Here is a 27,060-nt window from a genome sequence, read left to right on the forward strand (position 1 = left end):
ATTTGGACCCTAACCCTTTGGACTGTTATTTGGACCCTAACCCTTTGGACAGTTATTTGGACCCTGACCCTTTGGACAGTTATTTGGACCCTGACCCTTTGGATGGTTATTTGGACCCTAACCCTTTGGACTGTTATTTGGACCCTAACCCTTTGGACAGTTATTTGGACCCTAACCCTAAACCTAACCCTTTGGACTGTTATTTGGACCCCAATCGTTTGGACTGTTATTTGTACCCTAACCCTAAACCTAAACCTTTGGATGGTTATTTGGACCCGAACCCTTTGGACAATTATTTGGACCCTAACCCTTTGGACTGTTATTTGGACCCTAACCCTAAACCTAACCCTTTGGACAGTTATTTGGACTGTTATTTTGACCATAACCATTTGGACAGTTATTTGGACTGTTATTTGGACCCTAACCCTAAACCTAACCCTTTGGACTATTATTTGGACCCTAACCCTAACCCTTTGGACTGTTATTTGGACCCTAACCCTAAACCTAACCCTTTGGACTCTTATTTGGACTGTTATTTGGACCCTAACCCTAACCCTTTGGACTCTTATTTAGACTGTTATTTGGACCCTAACCCTTTGGACTCTTATTTGGACTGTTATTTGGACCCTAACCCTTTGGACTCTTATTTGGACTCTTATTTGGACTCTTATTTGGACCCTAACCCTAACCCTTTGGACTCCTATTTGGACTCTTATTTGGACCCTAACCCTAACCCTTTGGACTGTTATTTGGACCCTAACCCTAAACCTAACCCTAACCCTAACCCTTTGGACTGTTATTTGGACCCTAACCCTTTGGACGGTTATTTGGACTGTTATTTGGACCCTAACCCTAAACCTAACCCTTTGGACTCTTTTTTGGACTGTTATTTGGACCTTAACCCTAAACCTAACCCTTTGGACTCTTATTTGGACTGTTATTTGGACCCTAACCCTAAACCTAACCCTTTGGACTCTTATTTGGACTGTTATTTGGACCCTAACCCTTTGGACAGTTATTTGGACTGTTATTTGGACCCTAACCCTTTGGACAGTTATTTGGACTGGTTTTTTACCCTAACCCTAAACCTAACCCTTTTGACTCTTATTTGGACTGTTATTTGGACCCTAACCCTTTGGACAGTTATTTAGACTGTTATTTGGACCCTAACCCTTTGGCCTGATCCAACAGTCCCCTGGGAACCTCATCTCTTTCAGGTGATCACATTTGACGTTAAAAACCAATTGAAGCCATCTCAGAGTAAGGATGAGAGATTATATTTGTGTGTGTAAAGTCTTACAATGATAGTTCATCATCAGACAGCGCTCAGTTTCCTCATCGTGGTCATGGTCGTGGTGGTGGTCGTGGTCGTTTTCATAGTCGAACTTCGAGCCATCGGACCACATCCATAGACCAAGCTAAGACACACAAACACAAATTCACACAAACAGCACGGGAACTTGAATATGATGTAAGGTCAACTAAGTTCAAATCTAATAAAATTGTTTCTTGTTGTATTTAAATGTGTCAACAAACCATGAAATTATAGTGCGATTTATTGCTTTCTTATCTTATATTCACTATGACTGAAAGAAAAGTCAGATATTGATCTAGTCCATCTTTGTTAGAGGACACTGTTATCATAATATCTGCGTACATGTATGGCATCGGTGCCTCCGATCCAGGTCTCTGGGAAGTAGTGGGTGTCTCCTCTGGTCAAAGACTGAAGGAAGTAATTTTCTTCGTCACTGTGGACTGACGCCAGGTTGGCCTGATCAAACTGACAGTAAAACTGGAAGGAGCAAGATAAGTTATTTCACCCATAATTTCTGTGCTACATCATGAATGAACATCTACACGATCGGTGTCTTCTCTACCAGAGCTCACCTCGGCCTCGGCCCACAGCTTCGGTGCGTCGATGAAGATGAAACATCGGTATCCGAAGCGAGACCAACCGCTGGGACAGTGCGTGTCCATCTCTATGAAACATCAGAACCCCGTCAGACTCTGTTACAGTTAAATATTTGTTGTTTTGAGCTGGCATGTTCATTTATTTCTAAACTTATCTCAGACTCTTGTACCGCTCTTTATCGAGCAGAAAGAAAAAGCTCCTCAAAGCTGCACTTAAATCATCGCTGGCTCCCCCTATGGTTTTGGGATGTAAGGCCACTATCGTAAAACGAACCCCAGTATGAATCCTGCACCTGCACAAATTGCCCATGAGTGTGTTATCTTGCTTTAGAGACTGAGAAAAGGAGACGAGGTAGTGTAACGTTACAGGACCTCACAGGACAGCCATGTACATTTCAGCAAGCACAGAAAATCCCAATGACCTCAGTTTGTGAGATCTTCTTATACCTCTTGATATCATTCTGTGTTTGTGGCCCAAACTATTTGAGACTGTGTCTGGGTAACCTTAACTGTGGTTGGGGAGGAAAGTGTCCTGACTGGAGGTTGGTCTAGAACTGGAACCAATTACTTGCAATCAATGGAGCCTCGTCTACACCTACTCTCTTCACCCATAAAGTCCTGGTTCAGTCCTCCACTCGTCGCCAGATCGTCTGCTTACCTTCAGTGGTATTGTGCCTTGACTCTGGTCTTTTCTGCAGTGGTTTCTTCGCATGTTACTGATCTGTTCCCACCTGTTACCCATGTCTTGGCAATAAACCGTTTTATCACCACCACCTCTGAGCATTTTGGTTTGTGTCTGAACTAGTGTGTCCAGTTATACAGACTGTCGTGACGGAAAGGTTGACTAGAAAAGAACGCTCAACTATACCCAAGGAGCGATGACGTGACGACGGGCAGAAGACAAAAATTAAGAAGCTATTTCTAAGGTTCACACACTTCTCTGGTTGCTGCTTTTTAGCAGAGATGGGACCAAGTCACACATGTGCAAGTCTCAAGTAATTTTTTCTTGGGCAAGTCAAGTCAAAGTCACCTTATTATTGCAGTTTTACCTGCAGAATCTGATCTTAATAAAGTGAAAACACAAAGATATAAGTAACTGTCAGTAAACATCATTGGCCAATGTGTCCAACCTGTCCACCCCGTATCATATCAAGCTAACGTTAGCTAACTACCGACTAGGCTAACAGGATAATATTAGCTAATTTGACAAGTCCTTACTGGTCAGAATGGATCTTCAAATGAGGAACAAAGTTGGAAGTTGTCATCTGGCTGTCTGAGATGTTGATGCCGCATGTCTTGCACTGAGCTGTTCGTCTTTTGCCGTCAAAACGGTAATTACGAAAGCCGAAGGCAACGACTCTCGGTCCCGCTGACATGTTGATACATATCTGATATGAGCTTATTCTCTCCAATAAACACTAAGGTATGTAGAGAGGGCATGGCTGACTGACAGGGTAGGGATCCAATCATGACACCATTCTCAGCCTGCGCTCCTACCGGGCAATCAATATTATTTTTAAAATTAATTTATTAATTTTATATTCAAACTGAAAACATGAACTGAATAACACTCAAGTCATTCAAGTCATCGTGTCTCAAGTCAAGTCAAGTGCCGAGTCTTTAACTTCCAAGTCCGAGTCGAGTCTCAAGTCTTTTATTTTTTGTCAAGTCAAGTCACAAGTCATCAAAACAGCGACTCGAGTCGACGTCACAGTGACTCGAGTCCCAATCTCTGCATTTTAGTTACAGTGCTTCATTATTTTACACTGCTGCACAACAACTCAGTCTAGCTAAAGATTTGTGTTGAGACGAAATCACTCACCACAGTTTTTGGACTGTTATTTGGACCCTAAACCTAACCCTTTGGATAGTTATTTGGACAGTTATTTGGACCCTAACCCTTTGGACAGTTATTTGGACCCTAACCCTTTGGACTGTTATTTGGACCCTAACCCTAACACTTTGGACAGTTATTTGGACTATTATTTGGACCCTAACCCTTTGGACAGTTATTTGGACTATTATTTGGACCCTAACCCTTTGGACTGTTATTTGGCCTGTTATTTGGACCCTAACCCTTTGGACTGTTATTTGGACCCTAACCCTAAACCTAACCCTTTGGACTCTTATTTGGACTGTTATTTGGACCCTAACCCTAAACCTAACCCTTTGGACTCTTATTTGGACTGTTATTTGGACCCTAACCCTAACCCTAACCCTTCGGACTCTTATTTGGACAGTTATTTGGACCCTAACCCTAAACCTAACCCTTTCGACTGTTATTTGGACCCTAACCCTAACCCTAACCCTTTGGACTGTTATTTGGACCCTAACCCTAACCCTTTGGACAGTTATTTGGACTGTTATTTGGACCCTAACCCTTTGGCCTGATCCAACAGTCCCCTGGGAACCTCATCTCTTTCAGGTGATCACATTTGATGTTAAAACCAATTGATGCCATCTCAGAGTAAGGATGAGAGTTGATTATATTTGCGTGTTTAAAGTCTTACAATGATAGTTCATCATCAGACAGCGCTCAGTCTCCTCATCGTGGTCATGGTCGTGGTGGTGGTCGTGGTCGTTTGCATAGTCGAACTTCGAGCCATCGGGGCAAAAGATTTGTGTTGAGACGAAATCACTCACCACAGTTGACAGGCATGACACCAGGCCGCGTCCTTGTGTTGGGTATCTCCTCGCCGGTAATGACGTCGACGCACCAGCAGTACCCATTTGATCCAGAGCACTGCTGTGGGAGGAAGTTCCCATAGGGGTCGCACCGCGGGCAGAACGCTCCGAATAAACTCAAGCAGTGCTGCCTTTTGTAGTCACAGAGGCCCCTCGACTGCCTGGTGAGGGTGGAGTTGATCGGACCGGCTCGACTCAGGGCCAGAACCGCAGCGAGAACCAGGGACGCACCGAACAGCTTCATGGTGAAGGCGATGAGGGGCGAGGATGACCTTCAAACACAAGAAGTCAAGATGTCAAAAAGGCTCAGACTAACAGACATGACCAGGTTCATTACTCATGAAGCAGATGTGATGCAATATAAGTACAGTGCTGACTAATCCTCCCACTTTAATCACAGTAAACCCACTTTCTTCTGGACCAGCAGGAGTCTGGAGTCTCCACTGGAAGCTTCTGCTGCTTCTCAGCCTTTTATCCTCTGCAGATTACTGCCAAACCTCCTTCTTTACAAGCTTTAGGCCAAATGTCACATGACAAATGATCCTTTGTCTTCACCCGATTATTGTGTTGCAGAAATAAAAGTGAGATTTTCTTCCTGGGTTACATCGTTTTTCATACAACTCTTAAACTACATTGTTCGAAGCGTCTCGGCTTCCTAATATGCCTCGTTTGTTCGCACCTTTCAGGTTTCGGCGTTGCTCTTATCAGATCTGAAGCTGCTCTTAACTTACAACCTGCATCATTGTGGGAATCTGGCTTGGACACAACTTTTTCCAGGTTAACACTGACCTCGTTTTATCTGATACATGTAACAGAAGCTGAAAAGGAACACTCTTAAAACACAATACTTACTGTTATACTAACTTTTCCATCAAACTTTCCATTCTTACTGATCTATTGAATCTTTTCTTTCTTCTTTCTCTTGTCTGTCTATGTATTATCTTACCATTACATTTCTATTCCCCATTTGAACTATTTATCCGAATAAAGAAGAAAAAAATCTTAGAAATATTATGAAATAAATGTGTAATCAATATTTTACATAATGACTAAAATCTAGATCATTCGGGGGAATAAAGAAAGATAGTGTAACGTGGGAAAAATACATAAATAGATCAAATCAGAACAATATATGAAAAAGAACTGATCAGAAGTAAACGAGCAGAGAATATTTAGTTACATGGACATATTTAAAGCAGAAATCTTCATTTATTTTGCGTCCTATACATAAATTATTGCACAAATGTATTAATTCTTTTTTAGTTTTGCCACATTTAATGACACATTGATCAATGCATTGAGCCAGTTGTATATTTTTGATATTTGTGCGTGATTATGGCAGTTTCACAGGCTTTAAACCTTCCTCTGACGGCAGCCTGGATGCTTTTTCTCACTGTGATGGTCAGTGCAGACACCACAAAACTCTTCCTTTGTTGCATTTTATAAAACTTCTTTTGTGCCTAAAGTTACCTGAAAACTAGACGGAACAATCGGGGTTTTTTGGGGAAGTCGAGACGCAACAAGACAACAGGAACAATGCGATGAGAAGATGATGAAACTGAAAACTAATCGTGATTACAACAGTTTGAATGGGAACGGATGGCACGTGGACCCGAAACAATAAACCTTTCTTTAACTCTGTTTTCATAGCATGTCATTTAATAACTGATTTTTATCCTTCAGCCAGACTATAGAGAACATTTCCAGTTAAAAACAACGAAGCGTTTTGGGATGCGTTGACCTGAGTCTTCTTAAGGGTCGTCTGTTTAGAGGTGGTACATTAAGGAAGTGGAGACTAAAGTGGGGACAGTCTAATAATAATCAGGTCATTATGAATAGAAAAGGGAAATGGGGACATTTTGAGTTGGTGGCACATCTTTTAATGGTATTTTTGGACAGTGAAGAAGACATTATAGAAGAAGAAATCATTCAGCAAATGCATCGTTGAAAATGGACACATTTCTTAAGGTATTTTTAAACATGTTGATGTCTGTCATGTCCAATAAAGAGAATAATCATTTAATTCTGGAGAGAAATGCAATTTAATCAGCAAATGCACTGAGAACCAACCTGCTGAGAACTATTTAATGCCTCATCATGATCACCTGTTAACTGGTAGATGAGGATCCTGGAAGGTGAATTATATCACTGCAGTATTAATTATTATTAAAGATCAGCTGCTTGGAAGAAGGCTTCCCCCTGTAACCCTTAAAGTGTGAGATATGGAGATGGTGGGCTGTGGATGACTGGTGTCTTTTTATTATTATTACTATTATTATTTTATGTTGTATGCGCTGTCTGGGGGGTTGGGATGGGGGCTTTTGTTTTTTTGTATTTTGTATAACAATAAAATGTGTTTAAAAAAAAAGAGATCAGCTGCTGTTACAGATAACAAGATAAAATATAAACCAGCTGAAGTGTAGCAGAGAGGAAGGTGTGGTAGAAACCTTCAGAGGTCTCCATCAGTGGGTTGGGCTGTCGTTTCTGTAGCTTAGCAACAGCTCAGCTGATGATGTCACACACAGCGTCAGCAGGTAACTCAGGTGAGCTCTGTGATCCTCCTCCTTTCCTGTTAGCGCTCTGTCTGCGGTCTCTGTCTGCGGTCTCTGTCTGCCCGGATAGTCTTAAAGCTGAGCAGAGAACTGTCAGAGCTGTTCCTGCAGCCAGGTGTCTGCCATCTCACGCCTTCATTTTGTCATGTTTTGGTATTGAACGCTTTATTTGGGGTTCTTTTTTTTTTTTTATTGTTCTTTTTTTTTTTTAATTGGGCTTATTTCGGGAGTGGTCAGACCAAGAAGTAAATACATATTAAAGCTTTGGGGAGTTGTTTTTTTTTTTGCGGGGCTTGAGATAACGAAGCAATGTGGATGTAATGATATCGGTGCTTTCTAATTCACGGCGTGCACATGTCATGCAAGATTGAAACAGGGAAATAGCATTTATTGTCTTCACAGTAAAAGGGGTGGTGTATAAAGTGTAACTGTAACATATTGTATATTGAAAAAAAAAAAAAAAAGAGCTGTTCCTGCAGCCAGGTCCAGGATTACAGCATCTGTTGTTAACCAGCTCTGTGATCCTCCTCCTTTCCTGTTACCGCTCTGTCTGCAGTCTCTGTCTGCCCGGATAGTCTTAAAGCTGAGCATAGAGCTGTTCCTGCAGCCAGGTCTCTGCCTGATATTCCTGCTGTGTCCTCATCAGGGCTCCAAGCTCGTCCATTTTATCCACCAGTGATCTCACATTTCCCATTATGATCAGGGGAAGAAATTATTTAAATTGTCTCTTTTTTTCTAAATTGTCTTCCCATTTGTTTCGGTACCTAACTTACTGCACTTACTCTAGCACTAGTTATGCTCTTAGCTGTTTGGTTTTGGAAGGAAATGTACTTATGATTTCTTGTGACCTGAAGTTCTTTTGCCTACCGATGTGGAACGTACTTATTGTAAGTCGCTTTGGATAAAAGCGTCTGCAGAATGACCGTAACGTGATCCTCCTTTTCCTCCATTTTGTTCCCGCTCTGCATCCCAGACGTCTGCTCTTGAACTCATCTGGATTTGAGGTGTTGTTCCAGGCATTTCTCGGTCGTTCCTGTCTCCATGGTTTACATCACGACAGATGTGCAGCACAGCATCCAAACCTCTTCTCAGACGGTGAAATTAAATATGATTTCATCGTGTCCAGCCCGCTCACTGTGTGCTAATTAAGTGCACCCTGTATCCTCATCATAACCACTTTAATGTCAGACCCGTTTTCTTCTGTAAAGTTCACTTTGTGTCAGATCCAAACAACCAAAAAACACATTTTTTTATGTGAGCAGCACTTACGTCTCACTCTGACCGTGAACTTCCTCTCCTTCTTTGCAGAAGGATTCGCCACTTCTGATTGGACAGGACGGGCGTGTTTTAGTACTTTGCATACTTATTTATGGGTGGTGTAATTATCTGGTGCGTATGGACTAAGCGTGTGAATGGCTTCACATGTATTTTTTCAGATTCTGTGACTGAAAGCTGCAGCAGTCTTTCTTAAACAAGGCTTTTTCATAGGATTGTTTTCCCTTTTGTGAAATGTCAGCTCTTCTCTCATGAAGAAAACTTTGATATTAAATCAACAACGTTCTTATAAAAGCAGTAATCTGACTCGGTTGGTATGAGCCAGAGTCAGAGGGGAAGTCACAGTCCATGCATTTTGGAGGTTTCAGTTCTCAAACAACACAAATTAGCATCTGATTCCTTCCCTTCAGCTCGATTTTTGAGATAAATTCAACAAAAAAACAATAATTACTGAAAAGTGATTTTCTTTTTTCTTAAAGTCGCCCAAGTTAAACTGAAGTCTTTAACTTTTGAAAATGTTCAAAAATTTGAATGAAGTGTTATTTAACCAGTTCATTTCCATGCTCAGTTCCTCTTTTTTCCGCTTGGCTTCAGATTTCACCCTCGACTTCTTACTTCCTCTCAGTAAAGTCGGAGAAGCCCCCTTATCTCAGTCTGTTATCTCTCTCGGGTTCATGCGACACCTTTATCGGGACTCTGCTCAGAGGGAAAGATCAGGTAAGACCACACAGATTTACTGAGGACATGTGCAGCCTTTCACCTGTTGCTAGATGTGAGGAAAGCTGAACTGTTCCTTCACCTGAAAGTCGTCTCAGCTGCAGCCGACAGGAACAGGGAAGCAAATAAAGGGCTATAAAACTAATACAGCCTGATTACCAAACTGCGTCTAACTGAAGGTAATGTCTCCAGCAAGAGTTAAACCTCATTAGATTTGTATGATGTTATATTCTTTAACGATAAAGTTTAATTTCCTTCAGTCACCGCTTTTAAAAGTGCATTTTCCTGTCGGACTCTTTCTGCTTCGTGCCTCTTTATCCTTTCTCATGTCAGTTATGTCAAAGTTAAAGTTAAAGTAGGATTAAATACGATTATTTTCTAATAAGTTGGATAAAAAAAGTTTTAACCCCTTAACGCCTATTGTCGCATATATGCTGCAAACCGTTTGACTCAATCAACCAGCTGAGATAGCATCTTTATTCCCCCAATACCGGTTAGTCCATATTCACTACGATATTCACTTCGACAAGCACTTTTTTCTAGTGGGACCGCAAAGTGACGGACTTATTTGATATAAAATCTGCAAAAGGTTGTTGTTGTTATCTTATTATTGACCATTATGCCTGGTGTTGCAAATAAGTAACATACCAAATTACATACCAAACAGACCAAATTGATCAGGATGCCTGTTGTCGCAAATTTGCAACATACCAAAATTTCTATTTATTTTTTGTGCAAAAGTGAAATTAATAATCTCAGCATTATTTACCATCTACTTTAAGGCTAAAACACACACAAAACATTTTTTTTTATATTCAGCTATATAAATTCAGGCGTTAAGGGGTTAAATTAAACTTGAATTTTATGCTAAAGTCTGTGACCTTTCTCCCATTTTCACTTCACTTAAATTGTGGTAAACTTGCTCTCAAAGCAGCACAGTCTGAAGGTTCCTCACTGCACTTATTTATTTCATGTCTTCCTGAAAGAGTTCGAACGTGCACGCCAACCTTCCTCCTTCGGGGTTGCTGACTGCAGCTCGGTGGGCTTTGTTTTTAACGTCCAAATAACACCAATTTATTGAACACGTGTTGAATTTCAGTTATTCTGTTGGCTGTTTCCCTTCCGGCACACTTTGTTTCATACCGATGCATTCATAAATGACAGAATTAAATAGTTTAATTGCAGATGAATGAAGTAAGTTACCTGCCAGCAGCACATTTTATCGCCTTGGCAGAAGCTGGACATCGTTTGGTGCAGCAGACCTTTTGGATTCTCACTCAGGGACATCGTATTAGCATTTGAGTGAATATCACAATAAATTCTGTGGTGGAATTAATCCTCACAAAGAGCTTACAGCTGAATTAAATGTTCTTTACTATTCTGATCTGACAGGAAGCCCTCAGATGAGCCTTTGCTGCTCATGTTTGGTTGGAATGGCAGCAAAACTTCTTGGAACAGACCTGAACTGGTCAATTGGAATCTTTAGGTCATATAAGCTGAAAGCTCAGGGTTCAGGAAGTTCAACCTTTGCTCTGCTAATGCTACATACGGTTAAAGTTTTAAGACAGACCCCATAAAATGTGAAAAACTTCCTCTTTTTGATAAATTCTACTTCCTTTTTTTTTTTTTTTTTTTACCCTTTTTTTTTACAGCATTATGGCAGCAGAATTGTAATCTGAATACCGTTTATGCCAAACACATTTGCTATGCCAAGGGAAGCTTTCTGAATGTAAAGCTCCCCTTGATGCCCATCAACTCCTCGCTTTTATTTATTTATTTTTGTTACAATACTTAATATGATGTGATAATAGTGTCGAACTGGACCGGGGGACAGAGAGAGAGGGAAAGCGAAGAAGAGAAAAAAAAAAAGGAACAGAAACATGGAGAGACAAACATAATAAAAACAATGAAAAATCAGACAACCAGCTGCTACACCTGTAAAAACAAAACAGAAGACAATTCACGGCTTTTGTGGGGAATCCAGCCTTAGAGCCACCAGGAGCACCTGTAAGCAGACAAGCAGAGAACAAACACACAAACAAACAAACAAAAAAGCACAAGCAGCAGCAATCTCATATAATACACTGCTCACTAAGCAGTTGTTGTGTTGTCCTGTGGTTTAAGGTCATTTGTATCCACAGTTTATATCTGTATTATATGAGATTGCTGCTGTTTGTGCTTTTTTGTTTGTTTGTTTGATAAATTCTACTTCCTCCGTGCGTGATTTTCACTTCTATGTCTGCAGCCCACCCCAGCCAATAAATCAGCTCTGCCACTGAACCGCATCATGAGTGGCGGCTGCCGCACCCTCCTCCTCGTCTTCCTCTCCTCGTGCACGGGTCTGAGCGCGTGCACGGGCGACGGAAGGTCACCCTGCAGCCGCTGCGACCCGCAGCTCTCCTGCAACTGCTCCCACGCGGGACTGACCCGCGTTCCCATGGTAACGGACCGAGCTCTGAGCCTCGATCTGTCCTTCAACAACATCACCACGGTGACCGATGACGACCTGACGGGACACGCCAGTCTGAGGACTCTGGATCTTCACGGTAATGCTGTTGGGAAACAGTAAAAATCACAGAAATCTCATGTTTTCAGTTCTGTGTTTTATCACGTTTTAGGTTATTTCACGTCTTAGTTTTTAAGTTCCTGTTTTGTTAAGTTTTGCCAATGTTTTTCCTCAGTCCCCATGTTCAGGTCATTAGTTTCATTCACTTCACTCGTCCATTGTCATCAGCTGCACTCAGTTACCCATCACCCTGTTCAGTATTTTGTTTCCAGGTTTCTTTAACGCGGTCAAGCTAATTTATTAGCTTCACACCAGTTCAATGGATCTAATGCATTTCGTGTTGGAATATTTTTTTATTTTCACCTGCCATGGACAGATATATCGATCGTTAGGTTCATTAGAAATGGGCTGAAGCAGAATTTTAGTGGTTAATCTTATGGTTTGTGCATCCTGTAGCCATCAGAAGACCAACCCAATCAATGATAACGAGGGAAGCTGCCACAGTACCGTGCAACTTCAGCTCTTTAGAAGAAGCTAAATCATATATCATGAAAGTTTGAGCCACCAAAGTCGAGCTGAGCTTAACCCTCACACACTAAACATGAACAGAATCTGAGAGTCTGAAGTCAAGTTAAACATCAGTCAGTGGGGTCACATGGCACTGAAAGGATCGGATTATTGGCTAAATTACAATAAGACCTAGTTATTAAGTTAATGTAGACACCTTAATCTGACAAGAAACTGGATCGGATCGGGTTAAGACCCCGAGATAACTCCATTCAAGGTCAAATTGTTGTTGTTGTTGGTGGTGAAGAGGTCAACAGGAAGTGGCTCTATTAGCAACAGCTGGAATGGGTACAGCGCCACCTATCATACCGGGGTATGACACGCTTTGTGCCTCTGATCCCATTCATTCACCGCCATATTTCCAAGGAGAATTACCCTTATAACTCATTCTTATTGTAATTTAGCCAATAATCTGATCCTTTCAGTGCCATGTGACCCCACTGAGTGATAGCTTTCCTAAAATAATGAGTATCTTTCACAGTCTACAGAATCCAAGGAAAACCGAGTATGTGTTGTTAGGCTGGGTCGTCGGCCGCCTTTTTCCACCCTTTGTTTGAGGGGAAGATCCACAATCTTAGTGGGAAAACCTGATAGTTCAGTTCATATCTAATTCCGAGTCCTTGCTGATGGGACTCTAACTCTCTAGCTCTGCTGGGTCGCCAACAAACACAGAGCTGCCGTAAATTTAGACTTTACTCTCCTCCAGGGAACAGATTATCTGTGATCCATCAGTCGGCGTTCGACTCTCTGTGGAGTCTGGAGGAGCTGGACCTGTCTGACAACCAGCTGGCTGCTCTCAGCCAGGAATGGTTCAAGAAGCTGGTAGCTCTGCAGCGCCTCAACCTGCTCAACAACCCGTACAGGTGAGGAGCCCACTTGGACTGTGGGAACTCTGAGCATCCATCCATTATCGGGTCGCGGTGGCAACGAGTCCAGCAAGGACACCAAGGCTGTGTTCAAAACCGCATACTTCTCCTACTACTCCTACTAACTTTTTAGTTAGTATGCGAGTTTGAGTATGCGAGAAGTTCCCGGATGCATACTAGATTCTCTGAAATGTTGGGTATGCATCATGAGGTTACTACTCATACTCAAACTACCCAAGATGCAACGTAACGTGACGTCGCCGATCGTCATTTCCTGTCAAAACGGCAGTTTCAAGCTAGCTACAACGAGGGTAGGTTCACTTCCTGTTTTCAAAACAAAAGCACCAATTGTATCGTAATGGCTTTCCCTATGATAAAAGGCAACGGGTATTTTATTTTGTGAAAATAACCGGAAGTGCGTTGCTCACTGCGGCTAGCTTTAGTAGCGCCGAATTCGTGGGAACAAAATTGTAAATAGCCGGTATTTTGTCAGGTTTTCAACACGTTGGGGATCTAAACAACTACTTTCTCACCTGAAAATGTTTCAAATGTTGCTAAAGTTTACAGAATTTAGAGCTTAAGATTTCGGCTCGGGCAGGAGCGAAATGCATTGTGGGTAAACGCTCTGCATACTGTCTGATCGATGAGTATGCAGTATGTAGTATGCAGTATGGAAGTATGTATTATGTAGTATGTAGTATGTAGTATGTAGTATGTAGCATGCAGCATCCAGTATGCAGTATGTAGTATATACTATGCAGTATGTAGTATGCAGTATGTAGTATGTAGTATGCAGTATGCAGTATGTAGTATATAGTATGCAGTATGTAGTATGTAGTATGCAGTATGTAGCATGTAGCATGTAGCATGTAGTATGCAGTATGCAGTATGTAGTATATACTATGCAGTATGTAGTATGCAGTATGTAGTAGTACGTAGTATGCAGTATGTAGTATGTAGTATGTAGTATGCAGTATGCAGTATGTAATATGTAGTATGCAGTATGCAGTATGTAGTATGCAGTATGTAGTATGTAGTATGTAGTATGTAGTATGTAGTATGTAGTATGCAGTATGTAGTATGTAGTATGTAGTATGCAGTATGTAGTATGTAGTATGCAGTATGTAGTATGTAGTATTTAGTATGCGGTTTCGAACACAGCCCAAGACATTCCTTTGCCCGGCTCCTCCTGGGGGATATAATCCCTCCAGCATGTTCTGCGTCAGCCCTGAGGCCCATCCTAACCAGATGTCCTGTAATTCAGGCAGAAACATTCAAATTAAACCTGAAGTTCAGGTGTGTCTCAGTACACGGTGTTCTCACCGGCTCTCCTGCAGGTATCTGGGCTCTCCATCGGTGTTTTACGGACTCATCAGGCTGAGGAGGCTGGCGTTTGGAGGTCCTGCCCTGGAGGAGCTGAGGAGGGGAGATCTGTGTGGAGTCACCCAGCTGGAGGAGCTCACAGTGCACGCCAACAACCTGTCCAGGTTTCACCCGTTTCTGTTTTAATCATGACAGATGCTTGTTGTTTCCGTTTCCCTCCAATGATCCAGACTTCCTGTAACCTTTAAAGTGTCCTGATCAACAGTTCTCCAGCTTCCTGAAGCTCTTTCAGAGTCTTTCTTTGGACATTTTCTGCTTCTTCCCTCATCTTCAGTCCAGTCCTTGTACCTGAGCATCTTCAGAGAAATGTGTTTTTTCTTTGTTAAACCACTTAACTCTGACCTGTGAACCATTCAGGCAGGAAAAAGGCTCCTAACTCAAGGGATGAACCAGTGTTGTGTCCACACAGAACAGACAACTTAGCAAAGAAGCCGTTTAAACTGGATCTTTAGGCACTTTGTTCCCAGCAGCCTGTCACAGAGACACATCATTTGTTCCCATTTCTTTAGCTGCATCTGTGAAAAACAGCTTTATAGCTTCAGCTTTTTTGTACATTTACGTTAAAAACGCTGAAAACTTGGCATATCTCAGCATGGTGTGCAGTGTGTCCTTAAAACATTTGAGGAAACTGGACAAGTGGAGGACAAAAGAAGAAGTGTCAGGCCTAAAGAACTATCTACAGCAGATGAACAGGATCTGAAAGTGATGTCCTTAAGAAAGAGGAAAACATCCAGCAAAGACCTGACACAGGAGCTGAGAGATGCATCTGGACCTTCAGCTGATCCATCTGCTGTTGGCCCAAGCCTCATCAGAAATGGGCTCCATGGAAGGGTGGCTGTCAAGAAGCCGTTCTTAAAGGGACACTAAGTAATAAATTAAGTCATTTATTAGCTCAAATCAACATATTCATTCATAAATTAGTCCTCATTGGTGTAAAATTATCTCTGTCAACAATCTCAATTATCCTCCTGAGTGAAGAATAACTTGTCTGTATCTGCATAGAGCGGGCAAGCTCGATGGAGGCTGCCATGTCCTTCCGGGTCTATTTAAAAAACAACGAAGTGCCGAGAGGGACAAAAAGGACTTCGAATCGCGTTTTCCCAACGCCAGGCCTGCAAGCGTAAATGACGTCATTTTGACGTCACGTCCGCCGAATGGCTTATTACTGGCGCTAATGGTAAATAGATTTTATCTCGTAAATTATCCCACTAATAATGCATTGATTGTTACCAAACTTCTGCTGTAGTACACATAGGCTCTTAACTCACAAAACGAGGCATTAGAAAGTTTGTAAGTTTACCGGGAGTTTATTTAAAAGAACACTTTCCAGATAGCAACTACACACTGCTGCTAACGCTACTGCTGCTAACGCTAACGCTACTGCTGCAAACGCTAACGCTACTGCTGCTAACGCTAACGCTGCGTCGACGTCACTTCCGGTAACTCCCGGAATATGACTCTGTGTTTATAGTGTTATTGTATGTGTGTTATGTAATCCTTTGTACTGTGTGTCTTGATGTCTTTTTGTTTGTATGGAACTTGAGTCTGAAGCCATAGCTTCTTGAATCTTGACACATACCGCCTGCCGTAGTTCAAGAAGTTGCAACGCACATTTGAAACTGCGAGGCGCTAGAGACCAAATTCATTCGACTTTGCAAAATAAAATTGCACCTCTATATGGGGGAAGAAATTACAAAGTGTCCCTTTAAGGAAGGGAAACAGGGAGAAAAGGCTGAGCTGTGCCAAAGGACACAAGAAGTGGGCTGAAAATCAGTGGCAGCAGGTCTGATGGAGGGATGAATCCTCCCCAGAGCCCGGAGCTCAACATTACTGAAGCAGTGTGGGATCATGTTGGCAGAGAACGGAACAAAAGGCAGCCCACATCCAAAGAAGAGCTTTGGGATGTCCTTCAAGAAGCCTGGAGAACTATTCCTGAAGACTCCTTAAAGAAAGGACAGAAAGCTCGTCTGACAGGGTTCAGGCTGTTGTTTGAGATATTTCCATATGTAAAATATATAAAACGTCTTCTCTCCTCCTCCACTCTTTCTGTCTCTTCTCTACAGATACGAGTCTGGTACTTTGGCTGACATCTGGCCGCTGGGCCGGGTCACTTTAAGCCTCCACCGTCCCTTTTTAACAGATGGAGCCTTGGCCTCGGCTGTGCTCGCTGACGTTTCGTATCCTGAGACGCCGATGGTTCTGGAAGACCTCCATCTGACTGGGAACCCGTCCGTTCAGCCCCTCAGAGAGTCAGCCAGGAGGAGGATCAGGTCTGCTGTGTTTCTTTTCTTTGAGTTGAATTTGTTTTACTTTTGACATTAAATACGTACTTTCTTGTCGTGTGACTCTTCAGGCACTTGTCTTTCCGTAACTTTTCTGCATCTGATGAGTCCATTATCGACTTATTCGTGGTGATGGATGGAGTTCCGCTCTCCTTACTCCACTTGGAGGATGTTACACTGACCGGCGAGGGCAGGTGGGACATCTATCTGACCTGTCGACCTTGGTAAAACGTGTCTTTAAAACCTGAAACACCCGGGAATGGCACTGATGGAAGCAGCTTCTCTGCAGGTTGTTTTAAAAGTGTTCCACCACTCAAAGGAAAGAATCAAACACAATATTCATTGTCATTAGGTATAAATATGAAATTAATCTCGATGAATTAGAAAGTAAAAATATTAGGGCTGGGCAACGATTAAAATATTTAATCTAATTAATCACATGATTTCCCTGATTAATCACGATTAATCGCATTTGTGCGCAAAATCCAAAAATGAATCCAAAAGTAGTGTATAGCCTTTAGCATTTAGTTTTATTTTAAATGTGCTGCCATATGAATGAAAGTGCCATAACATTTGTTGTGCAAACACACTTTTAACATCAGCATCTTTCTGTAGTTTTTATGTAGAAGCCTCGCTCCACTGTCTGTTTCCTTGAATGACTTGCTGAACAACGCACTTCCGGTTATTTTCACAAAATAAAATACCCATTGCCTTTTATCATAGGGAAAGCCATTACTATACAATTGGTGCTTTTATTTTGAAAACAGGAAGTGAACCTACCCTCGCTGTAGGTTCACTTTCCTTGAAACTGCCGTTTTGACAGGAAATGACGATCGGCGACGTCACGTTACGTTGCATCTTGGGTAGTTTGAGTATGAGTAGTAACCTCATGATGCAGTCTTTGTATTCATTTACCAACTTTTGGTTGAATATCTAAGAACTGAAGCAGACATTTTTTGTGCTTAACATGAGCATGTGTTTTACATATGCATTACATACCAAAACCAAGTTTTAGTGACGGTTTAATTGGGTTCACCTCCACTTATTTAGAGCATAGAGGATAGAGCAGACCACCACACTGGAAAAAATGCCCCTCCAAAAATAGGTAAAAAAAACAACAAATACGAGACGTTTTTGCTTGAAATAAGCAAAAAAATCTGCCAATGGAACTAGTGAAAATCGGCTTGTCAAGATTTCTTGAAATAAAATGTGATATTTAGGACTTTTGAGTTAAAAGTGATCTTGAAATTAGCTAAAAAATGAAAAAAAAAGCTTTCATGTGAAATATGACTCAAAACAAAATGTTTTCAAGACTTTTTCATTTAACAAGATATTCAAGATTTATTGTATTAAAACAAGTCCCTATATCTGGCTGAAATGGTGCTTGTTAGGCAGTTGTGTCTTATATCAAGTGTAATGAGATACTCAATGAGACAAATATACTTGGTAAGATTTCGATTTTTTTCCAGTGCAAATGATAGAGCAGGATCTTAAAGAATCCCAAAGACCCCAGGATTCTGTCATCTGGTGACAAAAGTGCAAAATATATCCGCTTTAAAGTCTCCGTGAAGTCAGATATGACGTGTATGTCTTGCATTTAAAGCTACTGTTACACCTGTACCTGCCCCTGCAGTGGCAATTAAAGGAGTTTTGTTGGTATCCTGAAGTTGAACGGGTTGTTCAGCAGGGCTTAAGCAAATTGGTGGGACCAGTAATGACCAATCAAGACTATCCTCTTATAAACAAATAGCCCCATTGGTTGATTATGTCTAAAAAACATTTCATTCCTAATTCTAGCTTGGAAACTGTGACCATCAACTGGGTAGTTGTGATGTATAAATAGCGAGTGCGACTCAGAGGATGAATGAATGAAAAAGAAGTGAAAAACAGTTCAAGTGACAGCGCATAGTGCTGTATTGTCAGGACAAAACTAGCTAAACTAGCTAATTTGCTGACATTCAGATATGATTCAGAGTGCCGTGACAGTTTTTATTCTTTTGGTTGGTGGTAGGTGGGAAAAGGCCAACTGGACGGATCAGAAAAGCATCGATGAGTTCTTCGTTCGGAACGTCTTGGTGCTGGATGTCTACAAGTTCACCTCGTTTCTGGAGCTGAAGTTCCTGCTGACTTACCCCAGGAGGGTGTCCGTCATAAACTCCAGGGTAACTTCCGTTTTAGTCGGACCAACACAATGATTCGACTTCTTTTGGAACACCATGTAAACGCGCTGTCATGGCAATTAAAGAAATGGTGGCTGACAAGTTGATCAGGTAAATGTTTGGTTGGTCTGATTGGTTGGAGCTCACTTAGGACTTTGACGGGCAGGTGCTTCGTCCAATCACAGGTTCAGTGTTTTATGAAAGTGCCTGACCTTTTAAGATGGTTTTATGAAACAAACTACTTAGGCCCACCAGTGTTTGATATACAAAGCTGCCCACTCGCTACTTTCAGACGTTTTCTAACCCCCAGCCGGTCGCCTCGTGCACGCTCAGGTCAGCAGAGCGGATCAGAGAGAAGTCCGGATAAAATCTGTTGGTTTCCTTAGCCCCGAAACGTTTATTTAAAATTTGTTTTTTTTTAAATTGGACCTATCAACTGAGAAACTAATGACTCGTGCCACAGTCAGTGGGGTTAGATGGCACTGAAAGGATCGGATTAAGGGCTAAATTACAATGAGACTGAGTTATTAAGGTCATGTAGACACCTAATCTGACAAGAAATTGAATCGGATCGGATTAAGACCCCGAGATAACTCGGTTGACACACTAAACCTGCTTGTAATCCAGGGGTGTCAAACTCATTTTCACAGAGGGCCACATCAGCATAATCGTTGCCCTCAAAGGGCCAGATGTAACTTATAAATGTAACTACTCCTTAATGTTAAATTACTCTGAATTTATTACTTATTCAAGTTACATATATTACACATATATTTGCATAGATGTAAAAAAAAAAACATGTTTGCTTGTTGCTCTGTTGTTATATCATAAATCCTTTTAATTTGTCAGGTTATGAAACCCACATCAACTCCATCAATCAACGATCAAACTATCCAAGTGAATAAAGAAAAATAACATCAAACACAAGTTATGACATTTACTTTGTTCCAAACTTGAACTATCAAACAAAGCTCGCTTTTACTGCCGCATTGTTTTCTTCAGAATGCGGACGTAGATCGTACGCTTTGACAACCGCCTCATAACACAAAAGACGTACCGTTTTTTCTCCTTGAAGCACAAACACGTGTTCGCCTTCCCATCTTTCTTGAAACAGAAAAATCGATGCAGATGGAAGGGCATCTGCATCAACTTTTATCTTCCTGGACATTTTGGGGTCATTATTTGTATTTCTCAATTCCACTTGTTGGGAAAATTCGCATTGATTTGGAAACACTGCACTCTAGTGGCGGGATGCCGTCACTTCACGCATAACATAATCGCCATGCATTGTGGGAAATGTAGTTTTTGGTCACTGCACGTATTTGACATTTATTTTTAGACAATCAGACCTTTTAGGCTCTCGCGGGCCACATAAAATGACGTGCCGGGCCACATTTGGCCCGCGGGCCTTGAGTTTGACACATATGTTGCAGATGCTGAAGCACGTGGTGAATCAGACTTTGCGTTCTGCGCATGCTCCAGATGTTTTCCCGGGGTCATGACCCGGAAGTCAAAGGAGACGATATTCCTGTTGTTGTCGCCGTCAGAAAGAAACAAACAACGCGATGGAGAATGCTCCGTTGGCCATCGAGTTTGTGCAACAAGCAGCTTGTCACAGACCAAATGTAGAGGGACGTAGCTTCATCTGGCTCTGCGTTCTCCATCTTTCTCCAATGCCTGAGTTTGTTGTTGTTGTTGGTGGTGAAGAGGTCAACAGGAAGTGGCTCTATTAGCAACAGTTGGAATGGGTACAGCGCCACCTATCACACCGGGGTATGACACGCTTTGTGCCTCTGATCCCATTCATTACCCTTGCTCAGCTCATTCTTATCGTAATTTAGCCAATAATCCGATCCTTTCAGAATCATGTGACACCACTGAGTGTCTCACGGATCAGTCAAATTAAATGACTGATCTGAAGGTCTGGGCCAGACCGGGAAGAAGTCTCGAGTCTCGGTGGAATCGGTGTGATGGTGGGTTTCTGGAAATAGCTTAAAAAACCCTCGAGCCTGTTTTCTGCCATTGTTTTCACACAATTTCTCCATTGGCTGACTTACCAACAAAACAAACTGCGTCGATGTACCCAGCAACACAACGGCAACATGGCGGCAAGCCAGAGCAAAAACGCAATTTTGTTCCCATCAGAAATCTTTAATGGAACGATTACTAGTTGAATTATATCTAGAACTTTCCCCAGTTGTGTTACGCAAACTTGCATTACATACATTACACTAGACAGTTGAGTTATCTGACAACGCCTGTCTGAGGCGAGCTTTAATGTTGGGCTGTTTTTTATGGAGAGGTTGTGATAAACACGATAGCTGGCACTAAAATGACTTAAAAACTTTCTTTAGGTGCTCGCAGGAGTCTGTGGACTCCTGTTCTTACAGGCTTTTAAATGCTGATGCGTGCCGAAGCTGCTGAGAAAGCAATTGTTTGTTCATTTTTTTGTGCATTTCCTCTTTTTCTTGAATCTCTGAGGAAAAATTAGCTGAACACATGTTTGAAACAAGTTTGATGTGCATCAGATCATTTAAGGATTCGAGATGAAAAGGTGCTGGATGTAACCCGCAGCTAATGTAAAGTTCCATCTGTGTGAGTTTCCTCAGTCAATGATGACCTTTACCTTCAGGTGTTTGTGATGCCCTGCCAGACGTCCCAACTGTTGGTGAACCTGCAGTACCTGGACCTGTCTGACAACCTGCTGACTGACCTCACTGTGGCGGAAACACTCTGCGAACGAAACAAAACGCTGGAGGAGCTCAGAGTTCTGAACATGAGCGGAAATGCCCTGCAGGTGTCACTTGGAAACACAAAGTAAAATCATTGTTCCATGCTGGCATTCTTGCCTTGTGAAAGTTTGACGGTTTCTCTTCCTCTGTTCAGTCTTTGTCCACGCTGAGCCGACTCGTAGCCAAGCTCACCAAACTGACCCACCTGGACATCAGCAGAAACGGCTACAGCTTCATGCCCTCCAGCTGCTCCTGGCCCTCCACCCTGCGATTCCTCAACATCTCCAGGACAAAGCTTACCAACATCTCTCCCTGCCTACCCACATCCCTGGAGGTAGATAGATTAGACCAGTGTTTCTCAATTCCGGTCCTCAAGTACCACTGCCCTGCATGTTTTCGATGTTTCCCTCCTCCAGCACACCTGATTCAAATGATCAACTCAGTGCAGTGGCCTGATCAGGAGCCACTCATTTGAATCAGGTGTGCTGGAAGAGGGAAACATCGAAAACATGCAGGGCAGTGGTACTTGAGGACCGGAATTGAGAAACACTGGATTATGTGTCAAACTCAAGGCCCGCGGGCCAAATGTGGCCCGCCACGTCATTTTATGTGGCCCGCAAGAGCTTAAAAGGTCTGAAATAAATAAGTCAAATACATGCAGTGACCAAAATAATAATACTAATAATAATAATAATAACTTGGACTTATATAGCGCCTTTCAGGGTACCCAAGGTTGCTTAACAAGAGAAAAGAAGGGGGGAAGGGTAGGGCGGGGGGGGGGGGGGGGGGGGTGTAAGAAGAGTAGGACATGGAGAAGAGATGTGTTTTTAGATTCTTTTTGAAAAAAACTAAAAAAAAAAATAACACAATGAAAAACTACATTTCCCACAATGCATGTCGATTATGTTATGCGTGAAGTGACGGCATCCCGCCACTAGACTGCAGTGTTTCCACATCGATGCGATTTTCCCAACAAGTGGAATTGAGAGATGCAAATAAAGATCCCAAAATGTCCAGGAAGAGAAAAACTGATGCAGATGCCCTTCCATCAGTTTTTCTGTTTCAGAAAAGTTTAACAGAGTAAATGTCATAACTTGTGTTTGATGTTATTTTTCTTTATTCACTCGGATAGTTTGATCGTTGATTGATGGAGTTGATGTGGGTTTCATAACCTGACAAATTAAAAGGATTTATGATATAACAACAGAGCAACAAGCAAACATGTTTTTTTTTTACATCTATGCAAATATATGTGTAATATATGTAACTTGAATAAGTAATAAATTCAGAGTAATTTAACATTAAGGAGTAGTTACATTTATAAGTTACATCTGGCCCTTTGAGGGCAACGATTATGCTGATGTGGCCCTCGGTGAAAATGAGTTTGACACCCCTGGATTAGACCATGAAGAAATCAGCCCAACATTCCCGACACCATCACATGGGAAGGATTCACTCTGTGCTTCATTGCTTTCAGGTGTTGGATCTAAACAACAACGACCTCAGTGCCTTCACTCTGCCCCTGCCCGCTCTCAGAGAGCTCTACCTCTCCGGGAACAAGTTTCTGAGGTTGCCCTCAGGACAACTCTTCCCCAATCTACAGACATTGACGATACAGGTCAGAAACAGTCACGTCTAATGCTTCTGCTTCCAGCCTTCTCTGTGTTCCACAGTGTGACTCCCACTGTTTGTTTCACAGTCAAACACCCTGAACACATTCGGCCGTTCGGACCTCAAGTCATACAGGCGCCTCCAGACTCTCCAGGCAGGTCAGAACAAGTTCATCTGCTCCTGCGACTTCGTCCCCTTCCTCCAGTCTCAACTTAAAGGAGATGGAGACGTGAAGCTGACAGATGGCGAGGACGGCTACGTCTGCGACTCCCCTCTCTACCTGCAGGGGGAGCCCGTGGGTCGAGTTCGCCTTACCGTCGTTGTGTGCCAGCGGGTTTTGTTCGTGTCTGTGAGCTGTGGGTTGGCGCTGTTTGCCTGTGCTGTGGTGTGTGTTCTGCTGTGGAGACTCCACGTCTTCTGGTACCTAAAGATGACCTGGGCATGGCTCAATGCCAAGCGTAGCACCCGGCACCGGCAACGACGCAACGATGTTGAGGAATCAGAGGCGTTGCTGCCTTTTGACGCCTTTGTTTCCTACAGCGAAAGAGACGCTGGCTGGGTGGAAAACTTTTTGGTCCCTGAGCTGGAGGAGCCAAGGTTAGTGTGTTTGTGTGACACTCACTTACCGACTGAGCAGCAGTTTCATTAGTGTAGATAGTTTTCAGTATAATCGACTAAAAGCATCATGGAGGGTACCACCACGATGCTTTTCCAAGTTACTTTAGACTTTACAAAGATCCTCAACCTAGGGGTCTCCTAAATTAACTTTAAAAGTCAGCACTGGCACTTCATGTGTATTGTATACAGGACAACACCAGGGGAAGGGGGAAAGCTCGATGGGTAAATTCCTTGAAGGACACCACAGTTGTTCTCCCTGGACCCTAACCCCATTTCCTAGGTGCATCCCTTACAGAGTTTAGGTTCTCGTGCCGAATTACTTTAGACTTTACATTCAGCAATGATGTAAAACATATTTTAATGTGAAGCTATTAAAAGACAAGGGAAAAAGCTTTGTGTAAAGGGGATGATTGTTTCTTTTTCATGATGAAAGAAGCTTACATGGCAACCCCCAAAGGGCCTCGAAGTCCCCTTTAGCAATTCAAAAAGGTTAATCATTAAAACCTGGAGATGCTTTGTGATGTGGTTCTACAGAGAGTCTGTGAAAGCTGCTACTTCATACTGCAGATTAAACTGCATATCTCATCACAAAATCAACATAACCGACAATGTCTGGCTAGACATGTTGAAGTATCCTTGGGAAAGATCCTCAACCTAGGGGTCTCCTAAATTAACTTTAAAAGTCAGCAGCTGAAAATGTGCACTGGCACTTCATGTGTGTTGTATACAGGACAACACCAAGGGAAGGGGGAAAGCTTGATGGGTAAATTCCTTGAAGGACACCACACTTGTTCTCCCTGGACCCTAACCCCATTTCCTAGGTGCATCCCTTAAAGAGTTTAGGTTCTTGTGCCGAGTTACTTTAAGGACGAAGAGGCAGACATGTGACACACTGAACTGAACTGCTTATTCTTTCGCAGAGAAACCGGCTCCCGGCCTTTAACCCTTTGCCTCCACAAGCGGGACTTCCTTCCTGGACAATGGATTGTGGACAACATCATGAGCGCCATCGAGCGCAGCCGGCGGACCGTCTTTGTCCTCTCTGAGAACTTTGTCCAGTCCGACTGGTGCCGCTACGAGCTGGACTTCTCCCACTTCTGGCTCTTCGACGCCGGGGGAGACGCGGCCATCTTGATCCTGCTGGAGCCGCTGTCCAAGGACGACGTCCCCAAACGCTTCTGCAAGCTGCGCAAACTCATGAGCTCCACCACCTACCTGGAGTGGCCTCAGGAGGACGAGGGGAAGGAGGAGTTCTGGAGGAGTCTTCGCAATGCTTTGAAAGGAGAGGGCAACTGAAACTGAGAGAGAAGGAGGCGATCGAGGAGAACAAAGGGAAACAAAGACGAGGAAAAAAAAGGACTTTTAGATTTGTTCATTTGGAGGTTTCGGTTTGCCTCACAATGCAGCTGCAACAAGATAAAGTTTTCTCACTTTCACGTTGAATAATTCCAGATATATTACATACTTTTTGGTTGTAATGTGGTAAAATGAAATCTCTTCTTTTTTACGTCAGTTTGAGGAAGTGGTTTGAGCCAAACTTGTGACTCAGGAATGGCTTCACTGAAGTTTATTTCCTCATACGCGGCAGGAAAAGTTATTAGCTTTGTATTATACTTCCAATTTAAATCCAATGTTTGATTCTATGGGTTCTTGTTTAAGACTTTATGAAAAGAAAATTCCACCCATTATGTACTCCCAGCACACGTCATAAACACGAGATTGCAGGAAAATGGTACCATTAGTGACACCATTGGTGAAGTGTCCAGTCACTCTATTTGGTGTCTTTTTTCCATGATGTAATGATGTAATTTTTGCTGTTTATTCTTTAAGCTTGTAATGTTTTTTTTAGCAGCTATTGTGGTGCATATTGTGTATTTTCTGTGTAACTGTAAGTATTGTAATGACGGCGTGTTGTGGTGAAATGTAGGTTTTCAGGTTGAATTGTTGAAAAGAGCACTTTAGGTGCCAGTGACTGTTTCCAGGACTCTGTTTCCGGAAGACTTTTCCGGAACTGAGTTAAACTTATTTGTTTGTCTGCTCCTCCATAATCAATATGACATCAGGGTCAACTTACCTCCTCTTAATGGTTGATTTTGAAGACTGAATTTTATCACAGCAGTAGAATCACCGCAGCGAAAACTGTCGTGAGCTTAAGATAAAAAGAATTCATCGAAATGCTCTTCCTCCTGAGCCAAAGCCGCCGGCCAATCAGATCAGTGGTTAGACTCACGGCTTCTCTGAGCCACAATTAAAAGCGTTTTTGGGCAAGACACCGAACCCCAAGTTGCCAACTGACACATCAATCGGTTGGTAACTTTTAAAGTGGCCAAAATTCATCACCCTTACCCTTATGGTACAGTCCATTTAAAATCTAACAAAGTACTAACCTCTTCTTTTAACATCCTGTAAATCCGGCAGCTTCTTCCGATGCGAGGGATCAGGTGCGCCCCCTTGTGTAATCATCCGGTAACACGCACACTACACAGGAAGTTTGTGGGCAGTTACGCTGAGGATGGAGACGGCTGCTTATGTGAATGCGATGTGAAACAACAGGTAGATCCCCACCTTTACAGACTCTGCCTCTCTAAAGCCCCGTTTCCACTATGCAGTGCGGTACGGGTCGGTTCAGAACGGTTCGTTTATATCAGTGTTTCCACTACCACGAAAGCGTACCGGTCCCATGGAACCCGTTACCATGGAACCCGTTACCATGTCTGTAACCCTTCTGCTTGGGGTACCGAGCACACAGAACCGGTTCCCTTGGGGAGGAGCCAAAGCACTGCGAGCTGGTGATTGGTCGAGCATATGACGTCATTGCGCAGGGCAACGGATATCTGAAGAACAACCCAGCACAAAAATAAAAAAAATTGGATTATTTTATAAATAATTATGATTACAATTAATTGAATTCCAATTGGCTTGAATTGGACTTTATTATTTAAGTGCCTTGAGATGACATTTGTTGTATTTGGCGCTATATAAATAAAAATGAATTGAATTGAAATGAATTAAACAAACACACCCGCGCCGTTTAAGAAATGTCTGCTTGCAACGGAGTCTGGAGTGCTGAGGAGGTCCAGGCTCTGCTCTCCGGTGTTGGTGAGGAGGCTTTGCAGCGGGAGCTCGATGGCGCTGTGCCAAACCAAAAAGTTTTCCAGCTGATGGCCGCAAAAATGGCAGAGAGTGGTTTCAACCG

At 42.5% G+C, this 27,060-nt stretch overlaps 1 protein-coding gene across 1 annotated transcript; it reads left to right on the forward strand.

Moving 5' to 3' along the window:
- Window positions 1–9,078: 9,078 nt before the first annotated feature.
- LOC142368893 (toll-like receptor 2 type-2) lies at window positions 9,079–26,182 on the forward strand. The gene is made up of 12 exons (XM_075451095.1): window positions 9,079–9,140; window positions 11,386–11,686; window positions 12,920–13,076; window positions 14,417–14,566; window positions 16,526–16,732; window positions 16,816–16,938; window positions 18,756–18,906; window positions 21,536–21,700; window positions 21,790–21,969; window positions 23,113–23,253; window positions 23,335–23,843; window positions 24,785–26,182. Exons 2-12 carry the CDS (start codon window positions 11,428–11,430, stop codon window positions 25,158–25,160), a joined length of 2,418 nt encoding a protein of 805 aa, XP_075307210.1. The 5' UTR covers window positions 9,079–9,140; window positions 11,386–11,427; the 3' UTR covers window positions 25,161–26,182.
- Window positions 26,183–27,060: the final 878 nt, after the last annotated feature.

This window comes from Odontesthes bonariensis, chromosome 19 (genome assembly GCF_027942865.1).
Source record: "Odontesthes bonariensis isolate fOdoBon6 chromosome 19, fOdoBon6.hap1, whole genome shotgun sequence".
In the NCBI taxonomy this organism is placed as follows: domain Eukaryota; kingdom Metazoa; phylum Chordata; class Actinopteri; order Atheriniformes; family Atherinopsidae; genus Odontesthes; species Odontesthes bonariensis.

Excerpts from the sequence above, each read along its gene's own strand:
- LOC142368893 (XM_075451095.1), top strand. The coding sequence starts at position 11,428 with ATGAGTGGCGGCTGCCGCACCCTCCTCCTCGTCTTCCTCTCCTCGTGC. Across the intron at positions 14,567-16,525 it reads CACGCCAACAACCTGTCCAG|ATACGAGTCTGGTACTTTGG; the intron begins GTTTCACCCGTT and ends TCTTCTCTACAG. Across the intron at positions 23,844-24,784 it reads CCTGAGCTGGAGGAGCCAAG|AGAAACCGGCTCCCGGCCTT; the intron begins GTTAGTGTGTTT and ends ATTCTTTCGCAG.